This window comes from Condylura cristata, unplaced genomic scaffold, assembly GCF_000260355.1.
Source record: "Condylura cristata isolate star-nosed mole 26May11 unplaced genomic scaffold, ConCri1.0 scaffold00024, whole genome shotgun sequence".
Classification (NCBI taxonomy): Eukaryota; Metazoa; Chordata; class Mammalia; order Eulipotyphla; family Talpidae; genus Condylura; species Condylura cristata.
Genome location: NW_004567125.1, coordinates 16,852,455 through 16,877,188, shown reverse-complemented (window position 1 = coordinate 16,877,188; position 24,734 = coordinate 16,852,455). Strand labels below are relative to the sequence as shown.

The 24,734-nt window shown below is 35.1% G+C and overlaps 1 protein-coding gene across 2 annotated transcripts in view; it reads left to right on the top strand.

Moving 5' to 3' along the window:
* The window catches only part of VAMP4 (vesicle-associated membrane protein 4), a 26,179-nt gene extending 2,037 nt beyond the window's left edge, over positions 1-24,142 (top strand). The window contains exons 2-8 of one of the 2 annotated variants that reach the window (XM_012728850.1): positions 3,587-3,703; positions 9,158-9,204; positions 11,879-11,926; positions 15,727-15,827; positions 16,743-16,822; positions 21,539-21,590; positions 23,015-24,142. In XM_012728850.1, the coding sequence (XP_012584304.1) occupies positions 3,638-3,703; positions 9,158-9,204; positions 11,879-11,926; positions 15,727-15,827; positions 16,743-16,822; positions 21,539-21,590; positions 23,015-23,040 (420 nt within the window). In that variant the 5' untranslated portion in view covers positions 3,587-3,637 and the 3' untranslated portion in view covers positions 23,041-24,142. Of the gene's footprint in view, positions 1-3,586; positions 3,704-9,157; positions 9,205-11,875; positions 11,927-15,726; positions 15,828-16,742; positions 16,823-21,538; positions 21,591-23,014 lie in introns of both variants that reach the window. The other variant, XM_004688480.2, reaches the window with a different exon arrangement.
* Positions 24,143-24,734: the final 592 nt, after the last annotated feature.

The following is a 24,734-nucleotide window of genomic DNA, read 5'->3' as shown; positions in this document are numbered from 1 at the left end:
TTTTTTTTTAAGATTTATTTATTCATATAGAACTGGGGTACAGGTCAGAGATGCAGAGAGTGAGAGGATTCACCAGAAACGGAGCTGGGAGCAGAACAGGCAGATCGTAGAAGTACACTGCTGAGGGGAGCAGCGGGACGGGTCAGGAGAGGTCTGCCACGCCATGTGGTCACCTCCATGTGGTCACCTCCGGGGCAGGCGAATATCGAACTCATGCGGCAGTGGCTTAAGCTTCTTAGTGCTGTGCTTTAACCCGCTGCGCCACAAGGGAGGGTCGCGTATGTCTTTTTTTACAGGAGAAATTTTAAGAGTATATACAATCTAATTTCTGAGCGTTTTATTTCTACTAGTTGTTTGACATAGATAACTTTAGTTAGTTACACTGTGGTTTAGTTAATCTCCCTGCTGTTTTGCTGATGGTTTTTCTGTTGTCAGACACAAGTTTATTGCTTTTATGAGGCTAATCCTTAGATTATGGAAGCTGAATATGGGGTTTACTTTATGTTTATGCTTTACTATATGTTTATGCTTTACTATATGTTTCATAAATTTGTAAGTCTTTGGGTGCAAAGGAAATTATCCGATAGCCTCCAGGTTCTTCTCTGACTAGACAAGTTGTCAAAACAGCACCAGGTGAAGCAAAGAATCTATTTGAATACAAATGGAGAATTTACATGGTTGTAAATTCTAAGAAATAATGAAACGCAACAGGTTTAGGGTCATGGAGTACCAAGAGAAGAGACATGACAGAAAAGGGGGGAAGGTATCCTTATCTTGAAAATTAAAAAGAGATTCTTAGATATAGGGGATCTATTCACTGGTGAAGAACTCCCATGATAAACCTCCAAACTACATTCTTCTAGGTAACTGTTTGATTAGGGGTGGCAAAGGGTTTACATAAGGACAGAAGCTTCTCCTAACCTTTAGTAAGTATTCTTAAGTAAGGGTAATGGACTTCCCCAGTGCTCATTGGGCCCTGACAGACCTCTAGTTTTCGTACCATGGTCACTGGAGGCCTACTCTGGACATACTGAGAAAAGGCTTTCTGACTCTTTTGGAGAGAGAGGGAAACTACTCTGTTTTACTTGCTTTGGGATGTTGAATCTGTGGATTTGTAATATAGGTAAAATACAGTTGTAATTAAAAGATAAAGCTCTTCATTTTCTCCCTTTGTCACCTGTTTTTCCATGCACTCTGTAATATTTCTACATGACTACATTACTCTTTGTTTTGTTTTACTGATTTGCCATTAGTTTACATAACTATAATTTGGGGGGATATAACTTTATATTCACACTCTCCACCAATGCTCCAGTGTCAGCACCCTATCATTTTCTGTCTCCTATGGCATTCTCTCCTCTCCATGAATGCATCAGTCTGAAATCACAGTATGAGGAAGTGAAATGGAAGGATGCACTGGACAGAGCTATTATAAAAGGAAGAATTCTAGAATTATGACAAATAGAATTTTTAAAAATTTATTTATGGCCCTCCCTGGTGGCGCAGCGGGTTAAAGCACAGCACAAGGAAGCTTAGGCCACTTCCACATGAGTTCGATCCCTGCCTGCCCCGGAGGTGACCACATGGCGAGGCAGACCTCTCCTGACCCGCCCGCTGCTCCCCTCAGCAGTATACTTTGTCGCTCTGCCTGTTCTGCTCCCTGCTCTGTCTCTGGTGAGTCCTCTCACCCTCTGCATCTCTGGCCTTACCCCAGTTCTGTACGAATAAATAAATAAATCTTTAAAAAAAAATTTATTTATGCTTATAAGAACAAGGTGGTAGGCCAGAGGTGCAAGGGGGCAAGGTGAGGGAAGACAGAGACAGAGGAAAGCAGAACACACTTATCTGCTGAAATACACTGCTGAAGGGAACAGCGGATGACACAGGAGAGGTCTGCTGTGCCCTGTGGGTCAGCTCTCTGGCCAGGGACAGAATTTATGCTGCAGTGGCTGGTGATAACTTGGACTGCTAAGACTCTCCTGTGCCACTAGGGAGGCCTACAAAAATTTGGGGTTTTTTTGTTTTTTATTACAAATTGTTAAGTTTCTGGTTTGAAGCATTTTTTTTTTAAAGTTTTATTTATTTATTCATACAGAACTGGGGTACAGGCCAGAGGCTCAGGGGCGGTGAGAGGCTTCACCAGAGACAGAGTGGGGAGCAGAACAGGCAGATCGACGAAGTACACTGCTGAGGGAAGCAGCGGGGCGGGCCAGGAGAGGTCTGGCTCACCACGTGGTCTCCTCCGGGGCAGGCAGCAGGCGGGAATCGAACTCATGCAACTCATGCGGAAGTGGCTTCAGATTCTCAGTGCTGCGCTTTAACCCGCTGCGCCACCAGGGAGGGCCTGAAGCATTTTTTTTATTAAAGTATCTATCAATTTGTTTTGATGAGTAGCCAACTTAAAATATTACTTTTATTTGGTTTATGAAGTTGAATTCTGGGTTTTTGTTTTTGTTTTTTAGTGTACAATATTAACTTAAAAACCTGATGTGTAATTATTCCTAATTTTAAGGTTTTAGAGGTTTTTCTTGTGGAAGAGCAAAAAGAGGGTTGCTGGGTTACTATAGTAAAGTGGTCTTTCTGAATAGAACTGGTTAAGCTGATGAACAATTAATTGAACAAATATTGAAACTGATCACACAGATATTGATTAATTTAAGCCTGGTTTCTACATTTTACTGAGTAGTAAATAACACTTTGTTACTTAACTAAACCTTAGCTTTCTTAGTTTCTTGATGTCCAATTCAAAGGAGTATATAGAAAAGAGTAAAATATAGTATATAGAAAAGAGTAAAAGGGTATGTGTTGAAATCACTGAAACAGTACTTTATACATAGTAAGTCATTCAGTACATTTTAGTGATTCTCATTTTTCACCTACCATTTAATCCAAAATACTTAACTGTCATGTGCTATGTCAGCTTTTTCTCAAGAAAGTTTTGAACATGTTGCATACTTAAGCATTTTCCTGAAAACCACTGTGCATATTAGCACATAAAAAACTGTAAGACTTTCTGTAGCAAAAAAATTTTGAAAAGAAAAAAGACATTTCATCAACCTAGTATTTGCCAAACTATATTCCTTTTTGGTGGGAACGCTATTACTATGCTTTAAAACAGGGCTTTCTGTAGAGTTTATAGTATGTTTTTAACTTGGACTTGATTTGACCATCCCAAGTCCATGCAGTGAGGAAATCTAACCACTCATTTTAGTGTAGTAAATGGAAGTGAGCAAACTAAAGATATCCCGATTTTGATGCCAATTTTAGAGGAATAAAATTTATCATTTACCCCCCTCTCCTATATAATCTGTTCTTTGATTTTATTTAAAACAAACAAACAAAAACCTTAAGAACCTCATTCTTTTAAGAAGGTAACATCCATTTTCTCACACTTTTAACTACAAAGATCTGAGTTCTAGCGTAGAGGCCAGGTAAATTTGAGTGTAGCAAGTGAGCAGGGAGTGGGTGAAGTCAGAAAAGTGGAGGAGGAGGTGGGTGGGTCTTATCATATAGGACCTTATATTCCAAAGGGCTTTAACTTAAACCCCAAAGTGTCAAATCTGATTAAATTTATTTTCTCTTTAAGGTGGTGAATACATATTCTGAGAAATAGAGAAGTGTTTCTTGAGTAAAAAATATGCCTCCTAAATTCAAACGCCACCTAAATGATGATGATGTTACTGGTTCTGTGAAAAGTGAAAGGGTAAGTTCAGAATTGTAAGCTTTAAAAGAGAAAGATGGAAAAAATGCTTCTCTTTCCTTTTTAATGTGTTTTTGAAAATTCTCAGACTTATTGCTATATTCTATTTGTTTTCTTCATTGTAAAAACACTAAAAAATATGTCACTTAGATTGGTACTCAGCTGAATTCTATTTTCATTGTCAAATTATGCTTACAACTTCTGTTTAGTTTTTCAGAGAGAATTTTGTAAAGTACACAGCTTATTCAGAACTATAGAGCCAAATGCGGTTAAATTCAGAATTTTTTTCTTTTTTTAATTGAAGTAACATTGCATTATAAAATCATGTTTTTATACTACATTAATTTCACCACTTAAAGTCTACTTTGTGCTTTACCATACAGTTGTCTTCTTTTTTCACTCTTTACCCACCCATCTGATAGCCGCAGTTTGCCTACAATCTTAAACTTTACTTTTCTTTAGCTCATCCATTTGTTGATTTCTTTCTATGTCACATATGAACTCATATGGTGTGTATCTCTCTTTACCTTGATTTATTTCACCAAATTTTGTAACCTCTAGATCAGTCTACAATGCTGCAAATGGTAATATTTTATCTTATTATTATTTATCCTACCTTTTTAATAGTAATAGTATGTATATATACCATATCCTTTTATCTGTTTATCTGTTGGTCATGTGGGTTAGTTCCATCTCTCGGCTGTTGTAAATAATGCTGCAGTAAACAAGTATATCTTTCTCTCAATTAGTATGTTTGTATCTTTCAGGTAAATATCCAAAAGTGGAGTAATTGGATCATATAGAATTTCTACTTTTAATTTTTTGAGGAATCTCCATACTTCTTTTAATGTCGGCACCAATTTACATTTTTACCAACAGTATACAAGGGTTCCCTTTTTTCTATATCATGTCATTACTTGTTTCTTACTGATGGATGATGGCCATTCACAAAGGGTGTGAGGTGATATATTTTTTTTTCCTTTTCACATTTATTTGCCATCTATGTATCTTATTTGGAGAAGTGTCTGTTCCTATTCTCTGCCCATTTTTAGTCTGGTTTTTTTTTTTTTTTTGAGTTGAGTTCTTTATGTATTTTGAATATTTAACCACTTATTGTGTATATGGTGTACAAGTATCTTCTAGTTAGTAGGGTGTCTTTTCATTTTTGATGATAATGTTTTCTACTGTGCAGAAATTTCTTAGTTTGATGTGGTACCATTTGTTTCTTTTTGCTTTTGTTTCCCTTGCTGATGGAATCAAGTCCTCAAAGATTTGTCTAAGACTAATGTCTTAGGCAAGGAGGATATGTATTTTATGGTTTCACATGTTACATCCAAGTCTAATTCATTTTGAGTTAATTTTTGTGGGTAGTATTTAGATAGTGGTCTAGTTTCATTCTTTTCCTTGGGGCTATCCAGTTTTTCTAACTGTTACTGAAGAAACTTTCCAGGCTCTGTTATCAGCTCTTGCTTCTTTTTTCATAAATTTTGTTCCATCTATGTATGAGCTTATTTCTGGCTTTCAATTCTGTTCCATTGGTCTCAGGGAACATTTCTGTGCTACTCTCACCCAACCTCATTCAAGATTGTTTTTGCAGTTTGGGGACTTTGGTATTTCTTAATAAATCTCATGAATTTTTGGTTTATTTCTGGTAGGATTTTGATAGGTATTACATTTAATCTGTATATTGCATTGGTAATATAAAACCATTTTAACAATGTTAACTCTTCTTTCAGTATGGAATATCTTTGTCTCTGTGTGTTAGAGTTTCCTATGTACAAGTCTTTCATTTATTACATTAACATTATCCCAATGTATTTAATTCTTTTGATATGGTTGCAAATGGGATTTTTTTTTCTGATTTCTCACTCTGCTAGTTTGCAACAGATTGCAAACAGATTTTTGTGTATTAATTTTGTAGCCTGCCATTTTTACTGTAGTCGTTTATTTTTTTTTAAGATTTTTTTTTCTGGGCTGTATATCAAAGATGTGGGATGGGGAGGGAGGGTAAGAGGATTCACCAGAGACAGAGTGGGGAGCAGAATAGGCAGATCGAACAAAATACACAGCAGGCAAGGCAGGTCTGCTGTCATGTGGGTTAGCTCCCTGCCTGGGGATTGAACTTGTGCGGCCGGGGTTGGGGATAGCTTCATAGTGCTGTCCTGACCACCTATACCAGGAGGGAGAGCCCCTATATATTACTTCTAATAGCTTTTTACTGGAGTCTTTGGGATTTCCTCTGTATATTATGTTACTGCAAGAATAATGTTACTTCTTCCTTTCCAATTTGAATCCTGCTTTGACTAGGACTTCTCACTATATTGGGTAGTAGTGATGAGAGTTGACCTTGGTGGTGATCGCAAATGAAACATTTTTAATTTTTTACCATCAACTGTGATATTGAATATGGGTTTCTCATATAGGGCCTTCATTTGTTGAGGCATGTTTCTCCTGCACCTGTTTCTCGAACTTTTTTATCATAAAAAAATGTTGAATCTTTATATCATCTTTTAAGGCAAACAAGCTGTATCAGAAATGTACCAATAGTTTATTTACTACCTAGAATAGTGTTCAAGAAACTTCTGCTGAAAGAATCAGTCCATCTCCCTGAATACTATTAACTTGAAGCAACTTTACTCTTATATGATCATTGGCCTTTTTTTCTAATGGGAATAACCTTTGACAATTTTTCTATGATGTTTCTTTTTCTTATGGTTTGTCATAGTTCTTTACACAATACAGATGTCAGACCTTTTTTCTGAAAGTATTTAACCATGTTTATGTTGTTTTATATAATCAAATCCATGAATTTTTCTCTTTAAAGCTTTTGGGGTTGTATGTTGCATAGGAATGACTTCTACATCTTAAGCGTTAAATACTTAATTCAACCTTTGTGATTTCATAAACAAATATATTTAAGGTCACATTTTTCTTTAAGTACTGATGTGGCCATACACTGTAGATTTTGAGCTATAAGATTGCAGCGTCATTCATTTCTACATAGTCTATTAAATATCCATTTTCATTTTAATGTGTTAATGTGTTAAAAGTTTTAAAAGTTTTAAAATTTTCTTTTGTTTTAACTTCTATTACATTTATAGCCAGAGAATGTGACCTACCTAAGTAATTTTTCTTAAATTTTTTGAATTTATTAAAATTCTTTTATAACATTCATTTCTTGGGTATTTGAAATTGAATATAAAATTCTAGATTATTTTTGTCTTCTTGCTTTCTCTTTCTAACATGTGTATTTAATTCCTGCCTATGATTCAGATGTATTTTTTTTCTTATAATGTTGTATATTTTGGTGCTATATTTTTAGTTATATAAATATTCATTGCTGTGAAATCTTCTGGTAGATTGTGTACTTTATCATAGTAAATTCTTCATGATTGTGTAATGCTTTGTCCTAAAATTCCTCTTTATTTCAGTATTGCTAATACAAACATCCTTTTTGTTAGAATTTGATGTATCTTCTCTCTTTTTGTTATCCTTTATTTGATATTTGTTTTGGGCAAATTTCTTGTAAAGATACTTACTGAAATATATTTTTTGAACTCTAATACAGTTTTTGTTTTTAATGGAAGCATTTAAGCCCTTCATGTTTATTATGAAAACTAATGTATTTGGGCTTTGCCTTCACTAGCTACTCCCTCTGATGACAATGAATGTTCTGCCCTCTGCTTTTTACTTGCTCTTTGTTATCATTTAACCTCAGCTTAAATTTTATTTCTTGAGAATGATTTTCCATGACAGCATAATCACATGTAGTCACCCTGTCAGTTTCTGTTCCATCACTGTTATAATTCTCGACATAGCATCTATCAACTATTCAGTTGACCTTTCTCTTAGAGCTCATACCTCTTCTGTCCATTCAAAGCAATTGCTTATTATTTTTAGCAGTGCTAGCATATAAAGGTTAAACTTACTTGAATTAATGCTGTTTTCATTTTTCTACCATTACATATTCTTGCACACAGATTGTCATATTTCTCGATGTTTTCTCAAATCATTTTTCCTTCTCTCCATCCCACTAGGCAGTTAAAAAAAAAATATATCCTTCTTTTCTCCCTCCTCTGTTCTCTTTTAACTATGTTTCAACAGTATTGTTTACATCTGTGTTCTCTACCTACAAACTGGGAAACCATACTCCTTCCATTGTTTCACTTTTTCATTCTAGCCACTTGTCCTTTGTATTCCACCACCCACTAAGATGGGCATGTTAACTCTGCTTTTACTTCCACTCCCAGATTCTGGATTTTGTTAAACCAGTGAGACTTCTTAAAAGTTTTTCCTTACATGCCTTTTCTTTTTCAATAACTCTTTAAGTTATGGCACATGATCACATTGTCATCATCCATTTGAATTTCACAACACATAATATTTGATTCATCGGTCATATCAATCTGTTTTAATTGCTTTGTTCTGATTCAATTTTCTTTGTGACTGGTATAATTTGAGTAATTTCTTTAGGAAAGTTACATGGGTAGTGTATTTCTGTCCTGTTGCTTCAAATTACCACAAACTACAAACTTAACATGTTTTATTATCTAACAGTTCTGGTGACCCATAGCCCAAAATGGGTCTTCATGGGCTAACTAATCAAGGTGCCAACAGGGCTGTGTTCCTTCAGGAGGAAAATCTATACTCTTGCCTTTTCTAGCCTTTTAAGGCTACCTGTTGTTTTGGACCCATTTTTACATCTTTAAAGACAACAGTGCAACATCTTCCAATTTCCCTCAATGGCACCTCCGCCTACCCTTTTTAAGAACTCTTAAAATTACATTAGTTCCATACAAATAATCCATAATGATCTGATTGCAGTCCTTGACATAATTATGTCTGCATAGTTTTTGCCATGCATAGGTTATAGGGGTTAGGACATGGAATGATGTCTCCCCAAAGGTACAGGTTATATGCTGTTTGAGATTTTATTTACTGGAAGGATCTGGCTTTGTTCTTTTTTATGGTCTATTTCATCTTTTATTTTCCCCTTTGGAGGACTAAGTTGCTAAAATTTGGTACTGTGCCTATTATTAAGCCCCTGTCTCGCAACTTCAACCCTACCTCTGTTTTCTGATGCCAGAGTTGGCCTCCACACTCTCATTTCTCCTTTGCCACCTGGCTTACCACTAGATTCTACCCATAGAAGACGATTAGAAGGCAAAAGGAGAAGGGACTTTTAACTGTCTCATGGTTGCCTGTAGTTCCCTGTGACCTTTCTCCCTTGTCCGTTTGAAAATTCTTGCATTTATGATACCATTTTCTTTAAAGAGCATGCAAATGTGGTTCAGATAACATGGCTCCCTATCTTTTATTTTACAGTGTAGCACATGTGGTTTGTGTCAAAATTTGGAACTCAGATTTCACCAGGATAGAACTTGTTTCATTATTCCTCTCTGGTAGATTATAAGACCTCAGACTCTGAAAGCTGAGTTTTTCTTCTTGTTTTGACAGAGAAATCTTTTGGAAGATGATTCAGATGAAGAAGAAGATTTTTTTCTGTAAGTGTTTCTTAGTTTTATTGGGGTATAATTGAAATAGAATAAAATGCCTATAAAGTGCACCAAAATCAAATAATGAATATAACTATCATCTCAGATGTTTGCTCATATTCACTGGTAATTTCTTACTCCTCGTACTCAGACAATTGATCTGCATTCTTTAATTGTAGCTCGTGTTTTCTAGGATTTTTTTTACAAGTAGAATCATACAGTATGCTTTACTGATTTGATTCACTCAAGCCATAATTATTTTGTGATTCATCCATGCTATTATATGTGTCAGTAGGTTTTTAGGTTTTACTGATGTATGGTTGGGATATTTCTAGTTTTTAGCTATTATCAATAGCTACATGGTTTTGTTATTCATGTGCTTTCTCTTGGATAATACTTAGGAGTAGAGTGATCAGTGTATATTTACAGCTGTTTTCCAAAGAGGTCTACTATTTTATATTCCCAGCAGCATTGTGTGAGAATTGAGGTTACTAAGAAACCTCACCATCAACACTATGAATGTTCAGTCTGTAATCTGAGCCATTCTCTTGGATGTATAGTGATCTCATGGTTTTAATTTGCATTTCATTAATGACAAATTTATGTTGACGGTCTTATATATATTTGCCATTCTTTTATGAATTACATGTTGAATATTTTTGCTGAATTTTAAATTTAAAGGTTTTTTTTATAGACAGTTCTTTGTCATTTATATTCTAATATTTGCTACCACTCCAATTTAATCACACCATTACTTGTTTAAAAGAGTTTTTGCTTAAGAAATTTTTGCCAAGCCCAACCAAGGTCACTAAGATTTTTTTGGATTATTTTAGGAGTTTTATAGTTTTGACTTTTACATTTAGGTATATAATCTGTTTTAAGCTAATTTTTATGTATGGTTGAGATAAGGGTAAGAATTCTACTTTTCAGTACATGGCTATCCAATTGATGCATCATCTGATGCATCATCTGATGAAATGATCATCCTTCCACATTGAATTGCCTTGTTGCTTTGTCTAATTGACCTGATTAATCCTTTATAGCTCTGATAGTAAGGGTTCTCAAAAAAGACCTTGATTTGTATTTGCAAAATTAGGAAGGATAACATTCTTATAGGACTTTTCTCTCGAGATTGATGTGGAAGATATGACAAAGAACAAACATTTATTACTAATATTGTTGTAAATTTTTTGGTAAAGGCTTTTTTATAGAAAATAATTGGCAGCATGGAACAGTGAACAAAAACCAGGAAATTATTTTTTGACAGAAAAGTCAGATAAAGTAGGAAGATAATTTCCTGCAGGTTATAAGATTTCCATAGTCACAAATGCCAATGACAGTGAGAAGCCTCAGACAAGAATAGCTATGTATTAAGAAGGAACTCTATACAACAAAAATAAGTTTTTTGGTTAAATAAGTGACTACCTGAATGTAAGTTAATATTTGTGTGACAAACAGCGCTTTTCAGATCAGTATAACAGGAGTTTCTAAATAATGCTGTACATTTTCCAAAGGGTGTGACAACAAGCTCAGCATACTTGTTCAAAATGCAACTTCCATACACTGTGGTTCTGAAAGGGAGACAAAATTCTTGAAATAATTTCTAAAAATTAACATTAATTGTTCATAGTAGCAATATTCACAAAAGCCAAAAGGTGGATACAATCCAGGTATCCACCTGCAGAGGACTGGGTAAAACAAAAGACAGTATTTACATACAGTAGAATATTACTCAGTCTTAAAAGGTTCAACATTGATGAACCTTGAAGAAATTATGCTAAGGAAATAAGCTGGTTACAACAGGACAAATTTTACACGATGCTAATTATGAGGTGCCTCAAGTAAGTCAAAGTCATGGTTCATAGAGAACAAATAGAGGTTCAGAGAGTTGTAGGAGTGAGGAGTTAGTGTTTGATACAGAATCTACTTTGAATTTTGTCAAATACTCTTATTTTTAGAATAATCATTCAAATATTCAAAATTTTTACTTCCAGAATATTAAACTGGTTTGGTTAAAATGACTTATTTATTATTATGTTATATTTTATATACATACATAGTTATTGTTTATATATTATGTATAGCTATTAAAAGCACATATATTATTTATAGTTATTAAATATTTATTATTAACTATAATAGATGATACTTTTTTAATGTTAATATTTTCATAGACTCTTACATTGCTATGCTGGTAAATTTAAAATGAGTCATCAAAGAGCAGCTTTAAACATTTTAGTTTTGAAGGAATTTTTTCTCTGTACCAATCACTGATAGTCACCATTTCATCACAGCTGAAATTTAAAGTGAATTGTATGGTTTATTTTTATGATTCTATGTTTATAATTGACCATAAAGCTACTCAGAATTGTTCATGACTACTCAGTCACTGGCACTTTAGTTATTATGTTAGTTTAATGAGTAAAACAACTATATAACTAAGGGCTGGGCTATGTAAGCCGTAATTTCTCTGAAAGTTGTAACATTCTCTGAATTAGGTTGTTTCCAGCACTATCTACCAATGAAATATAGACATGATTGTATATCATTCAGTTTCAGCAGTACTGTAAAGTGTGGTTCCTTATGGCAAATGACTAATCCATGTTTATAATTCAGCTTGAGTGTGTGTTCAGTTTTTTAAATGCTCTTATTACTAATATATATGTGATTTTATTTTCAGAAGGGGACCGTCTGGACCAAGATTTGGACCTAGAAATGATAAAATTAAGCAGTAAGTTCCTGAGATAGTCCTTTGTTCAAATGATTATCATATTTATCATATTTCTCTGTAGAAGACAGGTTGGTAAAATAAAGCATCGGGCCAAATCTATTTGGTTGCTACCTGTGTTTGTGAATAGTTTTATTGGGACACAGCTATACCTACTTTTCTTATGGAAAAATTGAATGATTATGACAAAGATCTAAAATATCTATGTTTACAGAAAAAAATGTTGCTGCATCTTGATGTAGACTTACTGTAACTACTGGGTTTCAAAAACCCAGTAATTTTTTTTTCAGAGATTTATTTATTTATGCATACAGAACTAGGCCAGAGGTTCAGGGGCGGTGAGAGCCTTCACTCAAGACAGAGTGGGGAGTAGAATAGGCAGATCTACGAAGTACACTGCTGAGGGAGCAGTATGCGGGTCAGGAGAGGTCTGCCGCATCCTTTGGGTCACCTCCTGGGCAGAGATCGAACTCATGCTGAAGTGGCTTTAGCTTCTTAGTGCTGTGCTTTAACCCCCTGAGCCACCAGGGAGGGCCCAAAAACCCAGTAATTTTTAATTTCATGCAGCTACCTCTGAATAATAGCAAAGGAAATGTAATTCCTAGTTTTGGTTTTCCTGAACTTGGCTACCTAATGTCAAATGTTTTTAGCCTCAATAAGATCTACTTTGGTGTAAAGTATAGCTTTATTCCCATTTTCAAAGTGATACTGCACTACCTTTTATCTACTATCAGAAATTTTATCTTTACTGTTAAGTTTATGGCTGATTTTTGGTTTAAAGTTTTCTACATCATTGGTAATATATGATGGGTAGTGCTGTTGTGACTTATCTAATGACAGAAGGATATGAATCCTGATAAGAAGGAATAGATGCAACAGTTAAAGCCAGAAAACTGATTAAGCCATTGAGAGGAACCATGGATAATAAACTGAATTACCAAGTTCAGGATCTGCAAAGAGCTTGTTGCCTCCCTAACTCTGGATACAATTGACATATTTTGGAAAGGGTACTATAATGGGGTATCTAGGTACTGTTGAGATACTTGGGTTTTTGTCAGGTAGCCCACACTTTACCTGATCTTCACTCATGGATTCTAAATCCTGAACCAACAAATTGAATACTAGATAGTGTTTCATTTTCTACTGCTGTGTAAATAAGTTACCATCAACTTAGCAGCCAGAATCAACCATATTATCTCACATTTTTCCCTGGGTCTGAATGGATTTCAGCCACTGCTTAGGTCAGTGCTCTCTGCAGGGTCTCTCAAGCCTGCAGTTATGGTGTCACCAGGGCTGTGATCTCATTGATGCTCTAGACCAAATTCAGTAGTTGTTAACAGAATCCATGTCTTTACAGCTGTAGTATGTGGGGTTCTTGTTTCTTCAAGGCCAACAGAAGAGTCTCTTCTGCTTCAAGTGTCTATTTTGGCCAGTGCAGATGAATGGAGCCACTTAGATTCAGACAGTTACTTAGTTACATAGATAGAAGAAAAGGAAGTAGCCAGATGTGCCAGCTCCCTGGGATTATCTAACCAGGCATGATACCTGACATGGTAGAGCACAGCTTGCCATGGACAAACACCCAAGATTACAGTAACCGAAATGCTAAGGTTGGTGAATTTGTTTTGTTATCACCACTAAATTATAACATTTCCTTATAGGGTACTGATTGGCTGCAATATTTTTGCCTTGTTGGTCTTGTTAATATTACTTTTCAAGAAGAATGTTTTGGGAAGTGATTTTAAATATTCACATATCTACATCAAAATTTGATTATTTTTGGAATGTTTCCTTTGCTACTCTAGTGAATTCATTCTCTGCCAGAGGTAGAGACACTCTCCCAACTGTAGTGTTGAACCAGTTAAATGGTCCCCAAAGAATGTTCTACAGTATAAATGTGTGTGTGTGTGTGTGTGTGTGTGTGTGTGTATGGCTTTGAATATAAGATAAAAATTCTTATGTCAACAGTTCCTTCCAAAGACCACAAGATGGGGGTGTTAACAGTAAAGTATTTTCTTTAATAAGGAATGTTTGCTCCAGAATGTGATTTTTCTTAATGGAAGAGTACTGACACTGCTAAGCACATGCTTGAAAGTTAGACATTGTGCTAAGTGTTTAATAAACATTGTCACATCTAAGTATCACAAGTGAGAGATTATCATCTTCATTTTAAAGGTGAGAAAATATGAGGTTCAAAGAGACTTGCACAGCCACATATATAGTAAGTGATAGAACTGGGTTGTAAAACCAAGTGTGTCTGAATCCAGAGCGCCTGCTCTTTATACTATGACCTGCAGCTAAGAGGGACCCTACTTTACTGTTTACTCAGTTTACCCAGTGCCTAAATAGTGTATGTAGGCTTTGATTTCTAAATTAGTTAGGGGGCCTCCCTAATGGCATGGGGTAGTACGTAGGAGTATACACACACACACACACACACACACACATATATAGTGGCATAGGGGGATATATATATATATGTATATAGATGTGTGTATGTATGTATGTATTATACATACCACACTATATATTAGTTATACCACACTATAAATATATTAGTTAGTGGGTATACTTGCTGGTTTTAACATGGGAGGGAGATGACAGTAATTAATGCTTGAATCTGGGAATTCTTCTGAACCTACTGATGTCAAAATGGGCATTTTGTTTTTAAAACACACTTTGAAGATACAACTCCACTGATAGGAAGAGAACCCTTTTCAAAATTATTCATGTCCATATGTAATAATCCAATTTGTTAGGTTAGTTTGGGGAGTTACAGTGGGTGGCAAAGAAGAGGTATGTCTGTATTGTGAAAAGTGCTTTAGGTGATAGTTAACACACTTCCTAACTAGAAGCAACAATTGCTTATCCTTATTTAAAACGTGTACGTAAATACATTTAAACGCATATCTAGAATTCAGACAGTCTGAAATGTACTATTCTGCTAGTAATGAAGGGCATTTTAAACAATTTTAGTTACAAGCATGAGTTCAACTTTTAAATATTTCACTGGCATGACTTCATAAATTAGTTTAAAGTAATTTTATCTAATGATTAGAGAAACAGGAAAACTAAACATTTCTGTACTTTGTATATTCTGATGGCAATTTTTGAAGAGTTGGCAGATAAAAGCCAATTATTAGTTTTTTAAACTTAATTAAATCTTCATTGAATAGTATGAAATTTGGTAGTACAGGTCCATATCACCCAGTATAAAAGAAGAAATCATTTTCATTTAACAACAAAACAGTTTTCCCCTTTCCTTCTTTATGGACACTTTAAAAACCTTCCAAGAGTTGCCAGTTTTCCTAAAATAAACACTGTTTAAGAGAAGACTCATAGCATGCAGAGTTATATCCACTGTCTCATAGACTGTTAACAAACATTTCCTTTTTGGAAACCTATTTTCCCATAAGCTTCTAACATACCTGAGTAGACTACCTTGTTAATCTTAATGTATGAACCACAGCTAAGGCAGGTTGCAACTATAATGCCTCAATAGCTTATTGAAAATAAAACTTATTAGAGTCAGTCTGTTTGACTAAATCCAGCAGTTATTGAGCATTGTGACAGTAATTTAATTTGCAAAAACAGCACTAAAATAAACTAAGTTCATCATTACTTTTATTTGTATCGTCTTTAATTACCTGAGTACTCAAGCCCCCAGTGGAAAACCATTGCTACGAAGCCTTAAAATTTTATAGTTGATTAATTCTCTAAGAGTTCATTTTCTATCATGTTTAATTGAAAGTTTCAAAAATTTTCAAATTCTCCAAAGAATAACTTAATTTTTTTTAAACTAGTGTTCAGAATCAGGTGGATGAAGTTATTGATGTCATGCAAGAAAATATTACAAAGGTAATTGAAAGAGGGGAGAGACTAGATGAACTACAGGACAAATCAGGTACAGATACTTTAAATTTATTGATAATTAGGTTTATTGATAGGAATTTATGTTTTGATAGTGTTGTTTTTGGGTTTTTTTTTTTCTCTTTTTAGCCAATGTGTAAGAATCTTGGTTTAGGAAAATAGCATTTTGTTCTTGAATGTTTGGTTCTTAAATTTATAATTTTTGTGCTTTAATTTTGCTCACTTTTAATTATGCTGTTTCATTGAGAATGAAAAGTTTAAAAATTGTTGAAGTAGTATTTTCTTTTGACTTATTATGTTGATATACATGTAGTTTCATGACCTTAAAGAGAGGTCTAGTTACTCCTAAATAAACACTTTGAGTTATTTACTGTTTTCATCTTATGCTTTCTCTGGTCACTTAATCTTTCTTTACTGACAAATGTTAGTCTCTGTACTTCTAACAGTTCCTAGCACATAGTAGGCACTCAAATTGTTTAAATGACGATGAATGACTGAATTCCTGATAAATCCTTGACAGAACTTATCTAACCAAAAAACTCATTAAGTCATGTTTTTTTACTTAGCCACTTAAAATTTATTGTTTTGCTTAAATTGTTTTTGTATCTTCTAAGATCTAACACTTTCACCATGTAAACATTTTTTTCTATAGATGTACAGAGTATTTGAATTTTTAAAGAGTATTTTCTTATCAGAATCTATAAGCTTATTTGAAAGCACTAAGGCTCTGGGAAGATTTCCTTAACCTCATCTTGCTTTTTGCTCCATTAACAAAATAGAATGCCAGAGTTTGTGGGTGGAGGAAAGGGAGGATGTTATTTTCATGCTTATACTTGAAAGGGAATAAATTTGCAGAAGTAGAAATTAATATTTTCTTGTCTTTGTGTGACTAGATAAAAGAATCCTGTTATGTCGTTTAATTCTTCTCTCCATCCTCTATGTGATATAGAAAGCTTATCGGATAATGCAACTGCTTTTAGCAACAGATCCAAACAACTTCGAAGGCAAATGTGGTGGCGTGGATGCAAAGTAAGTAAATCAAAAGATATCAGGTAGATTGGTTAGCATCTCAAATGCTGTTCAAAGACTTGAAGAGAAAGGTAGACAGTCTTGTAGAGGACAGCAACTACAGCTATCTTGCTTATTAAAATCTTCCGAACTTGGTCGCTGTAGGCATTCAGTAAATAATCTTCAATTGTTTTGGGGACAGGAGTAACTAATCATGCAGTGCCTAAAAAGATGTTTGCATGGATATCTTCATAATAAATAGTCCATATTTTGGAGGGTTCTCAAAATATTAAAAAAATAGATTTTCCATATGATCCAGCAGTTACACTGCTAGGTACCTACCCCAGGAATACAAAAATATGAATCAAAGTGATGAATACACATTTGTGTCATTGCAGCATTAATTACAATGAAACAATAAGTGCCCAATGATAGACGGGTAGATTCGAAAAATGTGGTATAGGACCTCCCTGGTGGCCTACGGGTTAAGTCTCAGCACTGCTAGTGCTGCAGCCTGAGTTCATTTCCCTGGCCAGGGAGCTAACACACATATGGCACAGCAGATCTCTCCTGTCTTACCCGCTGCTCCCTTTACCAGTATATTTCAGTAGATCCACCTGTTCTGCTCCCCACTCTGTCTCCGGTGAATCCTCTCACTGCCCCTACCCCTCAAACACCTAAACCCCAGCTCTTCTACACAAAAAAGAAAAATATGGTATGTATGCACAATGAAATATTACTTAGCTCTAATAAAAAGATAAACTCTTGACACTTGCAATTACATGGAACTGTAGAGATGTGGTAAGCAAAATATCAAAGAGAGACATATACTGGATGGTTTCATTTATATGTGGAATATAAAGAAAACAAAGGATCAGCTAAAACCCAACCAGTAACAAACCCTAGAATACTGACCTAGGCTGTGAGAGGGGGAGGAAAGCACTGTGGGTGAGGTGGGGCAGAGTGGGCAACAGTGAAGGATGCTGGGTGCCTGGAGGTTGTAATATGAGCACATGCATCTGAGAAGGTGTCACCCTACGCCTCTGAATCACATGCAGTGTCATAAACCAGTATTACCTAAATTTAAAAATTATACCTAAGTTTTATGCCAAAAAAAGTTCACATTTTAATAAAATACTAATTTTTCGTATAATTTATCATTGTAGCTTCTGTAATGCATAAAGATATTAAAAATATAGGTTGAAAATTAGGAAAAATAGTAATTTTCTGTTTCTGTTAAAGGGAATAAAATAAAAGCAGTTTCATGTCAGGATCTATTATAGCAAATGGGGCTGAGAAAAATCCTATTTTCTCCATTATTCCAGACAAATCATTAATAAGGAAAGAATGAGTCATACACATTTCTGCAAAATATTTTATAGAAAGGAATTTGTCCCTTTAGTCAGGCATGACTGATAACCATATACAGGTTATACAGATTTTTTTTTTTTTTTTAGATTTATTTATGCATATAGAGATGGGGTACAAGCCAGAGGTGCAGGGGCAGTGAGAGGATTCACCAGAGACAGGGAGCAGAACAGGACGAGTGATGAAGAACACTGCTGAGGGGACCGTGCTGGTCAGGAGAGGTCTGACATGCCATTGTGGGTCACCTCTGGGGCGGGGATCGAACTCATGCTGAAGTGGCTCTAACTTCTCAGTGCTGTGCTTTAACCCACTGCACCACCAGGGAGGGCCCTCTTGCAAACTTTTTATGTCATGTGAGTAAATCTTTTCCCTTCTGATTATGTAATTTTTTACCGTGTTGAAAATTTTTACTCAAATTTAGTAAAAACTTCCTAAATTTGACCTTGTCATATGCAAAGAATTTCTTTGACGAGTTTTCTTGATTTGCTTGTCTATGTTGAATCTCTTCCAGAAATAGAACTGAAGAAAAAACATTTTGTTTCCTTTATGTATGTAAAGGAATGTAAATATTCTAAATTTTTCTAGTTGTCAGAATTGTCTATTTAGATTAGTTTGGAAGAACAAAGGTACGTGTAGCCACAAAAAGATGATCAGTAAGTACCTTTTACCTAGTATTTTTAGCACTATCTAAAGATTTTGATTGTGGTTTATTGAGTTCAGTGCAGAGGAATTGTATGCTTTAAAAGAAAACAATTGTTTTTAAATTGTATTTTTAGGAAGAGCTTTTAAGAGATTTAGGGACAGAAAACAGGTCAGAGGTTACCTGGGGGTGGAGATTGACTAACAGAATGTGCAGGGACTTTTTTAAAAGAATTATTTATTCATACAGAACTGGGGTACAGGCCAGAGATACGGAAGGTGAGAGGATTCACCAGAGACAGAGTGGGGAGCAAAACAGGTAGATCGACGAAGTACACTGCTGAGGGGGGCAGCGGGCAGTCAAGGAGAGGTCTGCCTCCCCATATGGGTCTCCTCCAGGGGCAGGTAGAGATCGAACTCATGTGGAAGTGACTTAAGCTTCTTAGTGCTGTGCTTTAACCCGATGCACCACCAGGGAGGGCCAGTGCAAGGACTTTTAAAGTGATGAAATTTCATGTTCAAGTGTGATCAAGGTTGTTGTCCACTGTGTAGCTGTTAACACTCATCAAAATGCATTTTATATAGAATAAAATTGGCCTTTTTTAAAGTGTATCGTTAATCCAACTTTAAGTACTTCTGAGGCTCTTTACAGATTGTCATTTGGAAGAGAATTTTGGACATGCAGAAATACATTACTGCCATTTTTTGTTTAAAAATGTTTTCTGGCCATTGTTAGGAATCTAGTGAAGAAAATTAGTGAAATGTTTAAAAATTGACTCTGCTATTTCCATTTAAATTTTAGATTAACGTTTTGGGTAAAGTTGAAAAATTAATGTAAGTTTCCCAGTTACTTTAATAATGCTTTCAGTTTAAAAGCATGTAAAGCTTCCATATACCTATGTCACTAAAATCATATTTTAAGTCCTCAGCATGCCAATAGGTTCTTGGAAACTGCAATTTCATTTTGTAACATTAGTCACACACCACTTACGAAGGATAAATTTTGAGAAACATGTCATTAGTTGATTTATCATGTGAATGTTACATGTAATTTTATAAGCACATGTGGATGTGTGGTTCAGCCTCCTGTAGACCGAGTCTATATGATGTAACCTGTTGTGACCAACATTGTGTGTGGTTCATTATAGTCAAAACATCCTCAAGCAATGCCTGACTAAGTAATTAAACCAGCTGACCATTGGGTAATTGATATAAACAAAAGTTAAGCTCTTGGAACATTTTTCTGCTCACAATAACATTCAAAGACCCAAACATTTATATTCATTCATTCATTTTAGAGTCCACTTATTCCAGTTCAGGGCACAAATTGAGAAGCCCCCTTGTCAGGACACCCTTCCATCACAGGGCACATGCACAGACATACTCAGGCTGGGACAGCTTAGACATGCCCCTGAACCAAATGTGTGCATCTTTGGAACTTGGGAAAGAACCAGAGTACCTAGGGAAAACCTGCTGTCAAGAGTGGCAAACCACAAAATTGACCCTGGCGAGGAATTAATTTTTTTCTCATCAGCATATAATGATGTTGAATAAAATGCAATAAGAAGCTACTGTAGGGCCCTCCCTGGTGGCGCAGCGGGTTAAAGCACTGCACTAAGAAGCTTAAGCCACTTAATGCATGAGTTCGATCCCAGCCTGCCCCGGAGGAGATCCACATGGCGAGGCAGACCTCTCCTGACCCACCCGCTTGCTCCCCTCAGCAGTGTACTCCGTCGATCTGCTTGTTCTGCTCCCCACTCTGTCCCTGGTGAATCCTCTCACCCTCCGCATCTCTGGCCTGTACCCCAGTTCTGTATGAATAAATAAATCTTTAAAAAAAAAAAAAAAGCTACTGTATTTCAATTTGTAGTATAATGTGAACCCATATAACTACTGAAAATGGAAAATGTACCTCCTATATAATCCACTGCATCTGTTTCTACATTTTGGGTTATCTTTAACAGGCATTGGTGTCCTAATTAGGAGGTTTCCATGCATTTTCTTGTTACGGTCATAAATATGCCAGTAGAATGTCTCCAGTAGTTCCATTTTGGAAATGTTTCACTAGTTACTGTGGTTACTATTTGTGATACTCATCTGTTTATAATAACTGGTAACTTTCTGAAAGAGCCATCTTTAATCACTTATGAAAACACTTTACTGAATTCATAAAAACATGAAATCAGTTATTTATGCATTTTAGGTAAATATGAGTTTTATGTAACATAAGCTTAAACTATTAAATAGCATTAATCTTAATATTTCTCCTCTTTGAAGTAGACACACTTGCTCCTACGCAACTTACTAAATAAGGTTATTCATGAAGAATCTTACTATTTCTAAAGAGAATAAAATACCAAGAAAATAAACAATTTTCATGCACTTTGAGAATGGTTTAAAAAAAATCCATTTGTATCAGATATCAATGTTATGAACAACTGTTGAATGGTTGCTAAAATACTTAACCAAAGGTCTCAGTAGAAATAAGCATGAGAAATCCCAGACTGAAAAGTCTAGGTCTATGGAGACTCCTTCTTACTGTTTGCTGTACAGTACAAGTTTGAACAACCAAGTCCAACCAAGCACCCATTGAATTTGGAGAACTCTGCATGTTCATGAGAAAAAAATGGAAAACCTTTCAAGAAATGAGCCTGTTTATTGAGGAATTATAATGCAGTAAGCAACATAAGTGTGACATTAATATCTTTCTTGCCTTTTTGTGTGTTGCAGATAAAAGCCATCATGGCTTTGGTTGCTGTTATCCTTTTGCTAGTGATTATCGGTAAGTCTTTACCTGATTACTGTCAGGGTGGGTTCTCGTTTGTCGAGTTAGGATTGGGCAATGACTTCTGAACTAACTCAGAACCTAGGATCTGTAGAGCATATGTATTTTTATATGGGGGGGGGAGAGTCTGTATATCTTATCAGATTCTCTCAGAATTTCATTCAGTCCCCTATCTCCATCTACAGGACTATTTACGCCAGACCTTTACACTTATTTTCTACTTATTGTTAACTTTCAGTATAGGTGCTTGCGTTTCATGTTACTGTATATGAAGGACAAACTAGAAATTCTCAAGTTTGTTTTGTTTTATATTCTGATTTCAGTCTCCATTAAAGCATAAACTCTTGTCCTTTAATATTTACTTAAAAGTCAGTTCACTTTTAATGCCTCCTGTGCTCCATGTGAAGCGTGCTCCTTTGTGAAAATTGAGAAAGTGTCCCAAAATAACCATTTTAGAAAGAATATAACCAGAGAATTTTTCAACAGAAAAAGTGTTTTGTGGATTCTGTGTTTGTGGCTTCACCTGTGGATAGCACTGACTAGGATTCAGTGGTTTTGCAGCCATGTGAGTGTTCATGGCATACAAGCTGCGAATGTCCAGTGAAACCATGGTCTACCTTCTAGTTTCGGTTCACATAAAATCAAGTGTCCTTCATAGTCTACTTAGTGACATATTTCTCTCATCTTTAAGCATTTTATTGATGATTTCATTATTTAAAATGACCCCTAGTAATCCTGAAGTGCTCCATTGAGTTGAGTGTTGCTAGCACAAGAAGGCAATGATGTGCCTTTTGGAAAAAGTACACGATAAGCTTCACTAAAGGCATGAGTTATAGTTTTGCTGGCTGTGAGTTCAGTGTTAATGAATCAGCAGTATATATTAAATATCCCTTTAGACAGAAATACATAAACAAGGCTAGCCAGAGATACACAAGAATTTAACCTGGTTTTCCCTAGGGATAGTGTTTCAGTAGTCACCAATTCATTGTTTGCAGTCCTTTCATAGAATATAACTTTTACAAACAAGAAACAACCATTATATTTACATGGAAATATGAAAATGTGGAATAGTGTAAAGACATAATTCAACCATAATATTACCACACACAGATGGTTACTATTAATATAATTGATAGGGAAAAATATACTTTCTAATAAAAACTAAGATACTTATGTGATTATTTCCCCATGCTATTAAGTATTTTACCAAGTGTATGCTAGGGTTTTTGCAGTAATCTGTTTGACTAGAATGCTAATTTTATGGACATAGGTTATTTAATGATACATTTGTTTTTCCATTTCCATTTGTTATCCACTATCTCAAAAGTTCAGTCCTCATTTTTCATTTCCAAGTAGGAATATACTTCTAACATAGAATATGAATGAATAGGATCTGATTTTGATTTTTTCTTATCTTGCAGTTCTTATAGTTGTGAGATACCATTGAGTTGAGTCAATGACAGATCTTCATTAAACAAAATCTGGGACAATAAAAGATTGCTGCGTAATTTAAATGAAACGTATGTATATAACTTTCAAAAAATTTTTCAAGAAAATAAGAGGCAAGTATCACTTCAAATTAGAACATTGAGAATATCCATTTATCTTCTTCCTTTCTAACAAAATGTGCTTTTAATCATTATGTTTAAGGCAAAGATAACCAGCCTCTATATTTGCCATCTTCCAAGGATCTAATTTGAAACTAGATACTTGCCAGTTCATTATTTGTGTACATTATTTGTGTATATAAAGGTTGATATTTCATAATGTGATTTTAATGGCCTAACGACTTGCATTATTGCATTAAGGTGAGGTCATTCTAGCAGTCAGCAGATCTGTGTAAAATATAAGTCATTATGCTAAAAAGATGCACAATCATTCTGGCAGTATTTGCAAGATTCTTCAATTGTTTTGCAAACAGATTCCACATATTTATGGATGTAACAAAGCTAAATGTTGTAAATGTTGCTACCTTCAGCTATAACTAAACATTCCAGCAAACCTATTTTTCACTGTATAAAGGAATGTACTAATTTTCTGGCATTTAGATTATGGAAATGAGATATTTAAATAGTGTGAAAAGCATAATACTGCACCTTAACACTGGAGATAATAAAATTATTGGATGTCACTGGAGTGTTTTGAAATGAGCAATATATAGCTACAAATCATGTAGCTGTTTGTAATTAGCTTCTGACAAAGATGGACCAACCCTGTCTGAATAAATGAAATCCACAGGTGACTTACTCCCATTTACTTCAACTAACTTTTTACCCAAAGGACTAAAGACAGCAACAATCATCTGCTTAGAATTTGCGCTTTTTGCATTCCCTGATCATCCCCTGGGAGATGCATGTTGCACAATCAAGTGTCAAATTAGCAAACTAATCTGTCTTCATCAGTCCGTTATCAGATGCTAGGAGTCACTGTTACTCTTTTTTATAATAAAGTGTGTTACTTTTAAAATGTGCCAACCTCCTTGTGTTGTTTAAAACAAGTCAAAGTGAAAATAGTCCTCCAATGTGTGTGAGGAGTAAGTTTTAATAAAACTGGAGATTCTGTAAAAACTTGTGCACATGGGCATCTTGATTATATATGTAACCTATATATACACATACATACACACACCTACATACAGAATAGGTATGTAAATTTGAATATCAGTATATATCTATACTGTTAATTTAAATAGGAAAAAAAGATTATGTATACAGTTTTATCCTTGGTCACTTTAATTTGAAGTGTATCTGGGGGAGTGTTTTTTTTTAAAACAGGGTTAATACTAAGTAGGCACAGCTGGTTAAAGCACAGCACTGCAAGCTGGCTGCAGCCACTTCAGTACAAGTTTGATCCCTGATCCACATGGTGCGGCAGACCTCTCCTGGCTCACCCACCTGCTGCTCCCCTCAGCAGTGTACTTCATCAAACCACCTGTTCTGCTCCCCACTCTGTGTCGGGTGAATCCACTCATGATCCCTGCACTGCTGGCCTGCCCCCCACTTCTATATGCATAAATAAATCTTAAAAAAAAAAAGTACTAAAAGGCAAAAATGTTCTGTATAGGTTGGAAAAAAATTTAAAGGCAAGGAGAAAAAGCAGCTTGAGATACCCAAGAACTACAAGTGATGAAGATCTTAATTT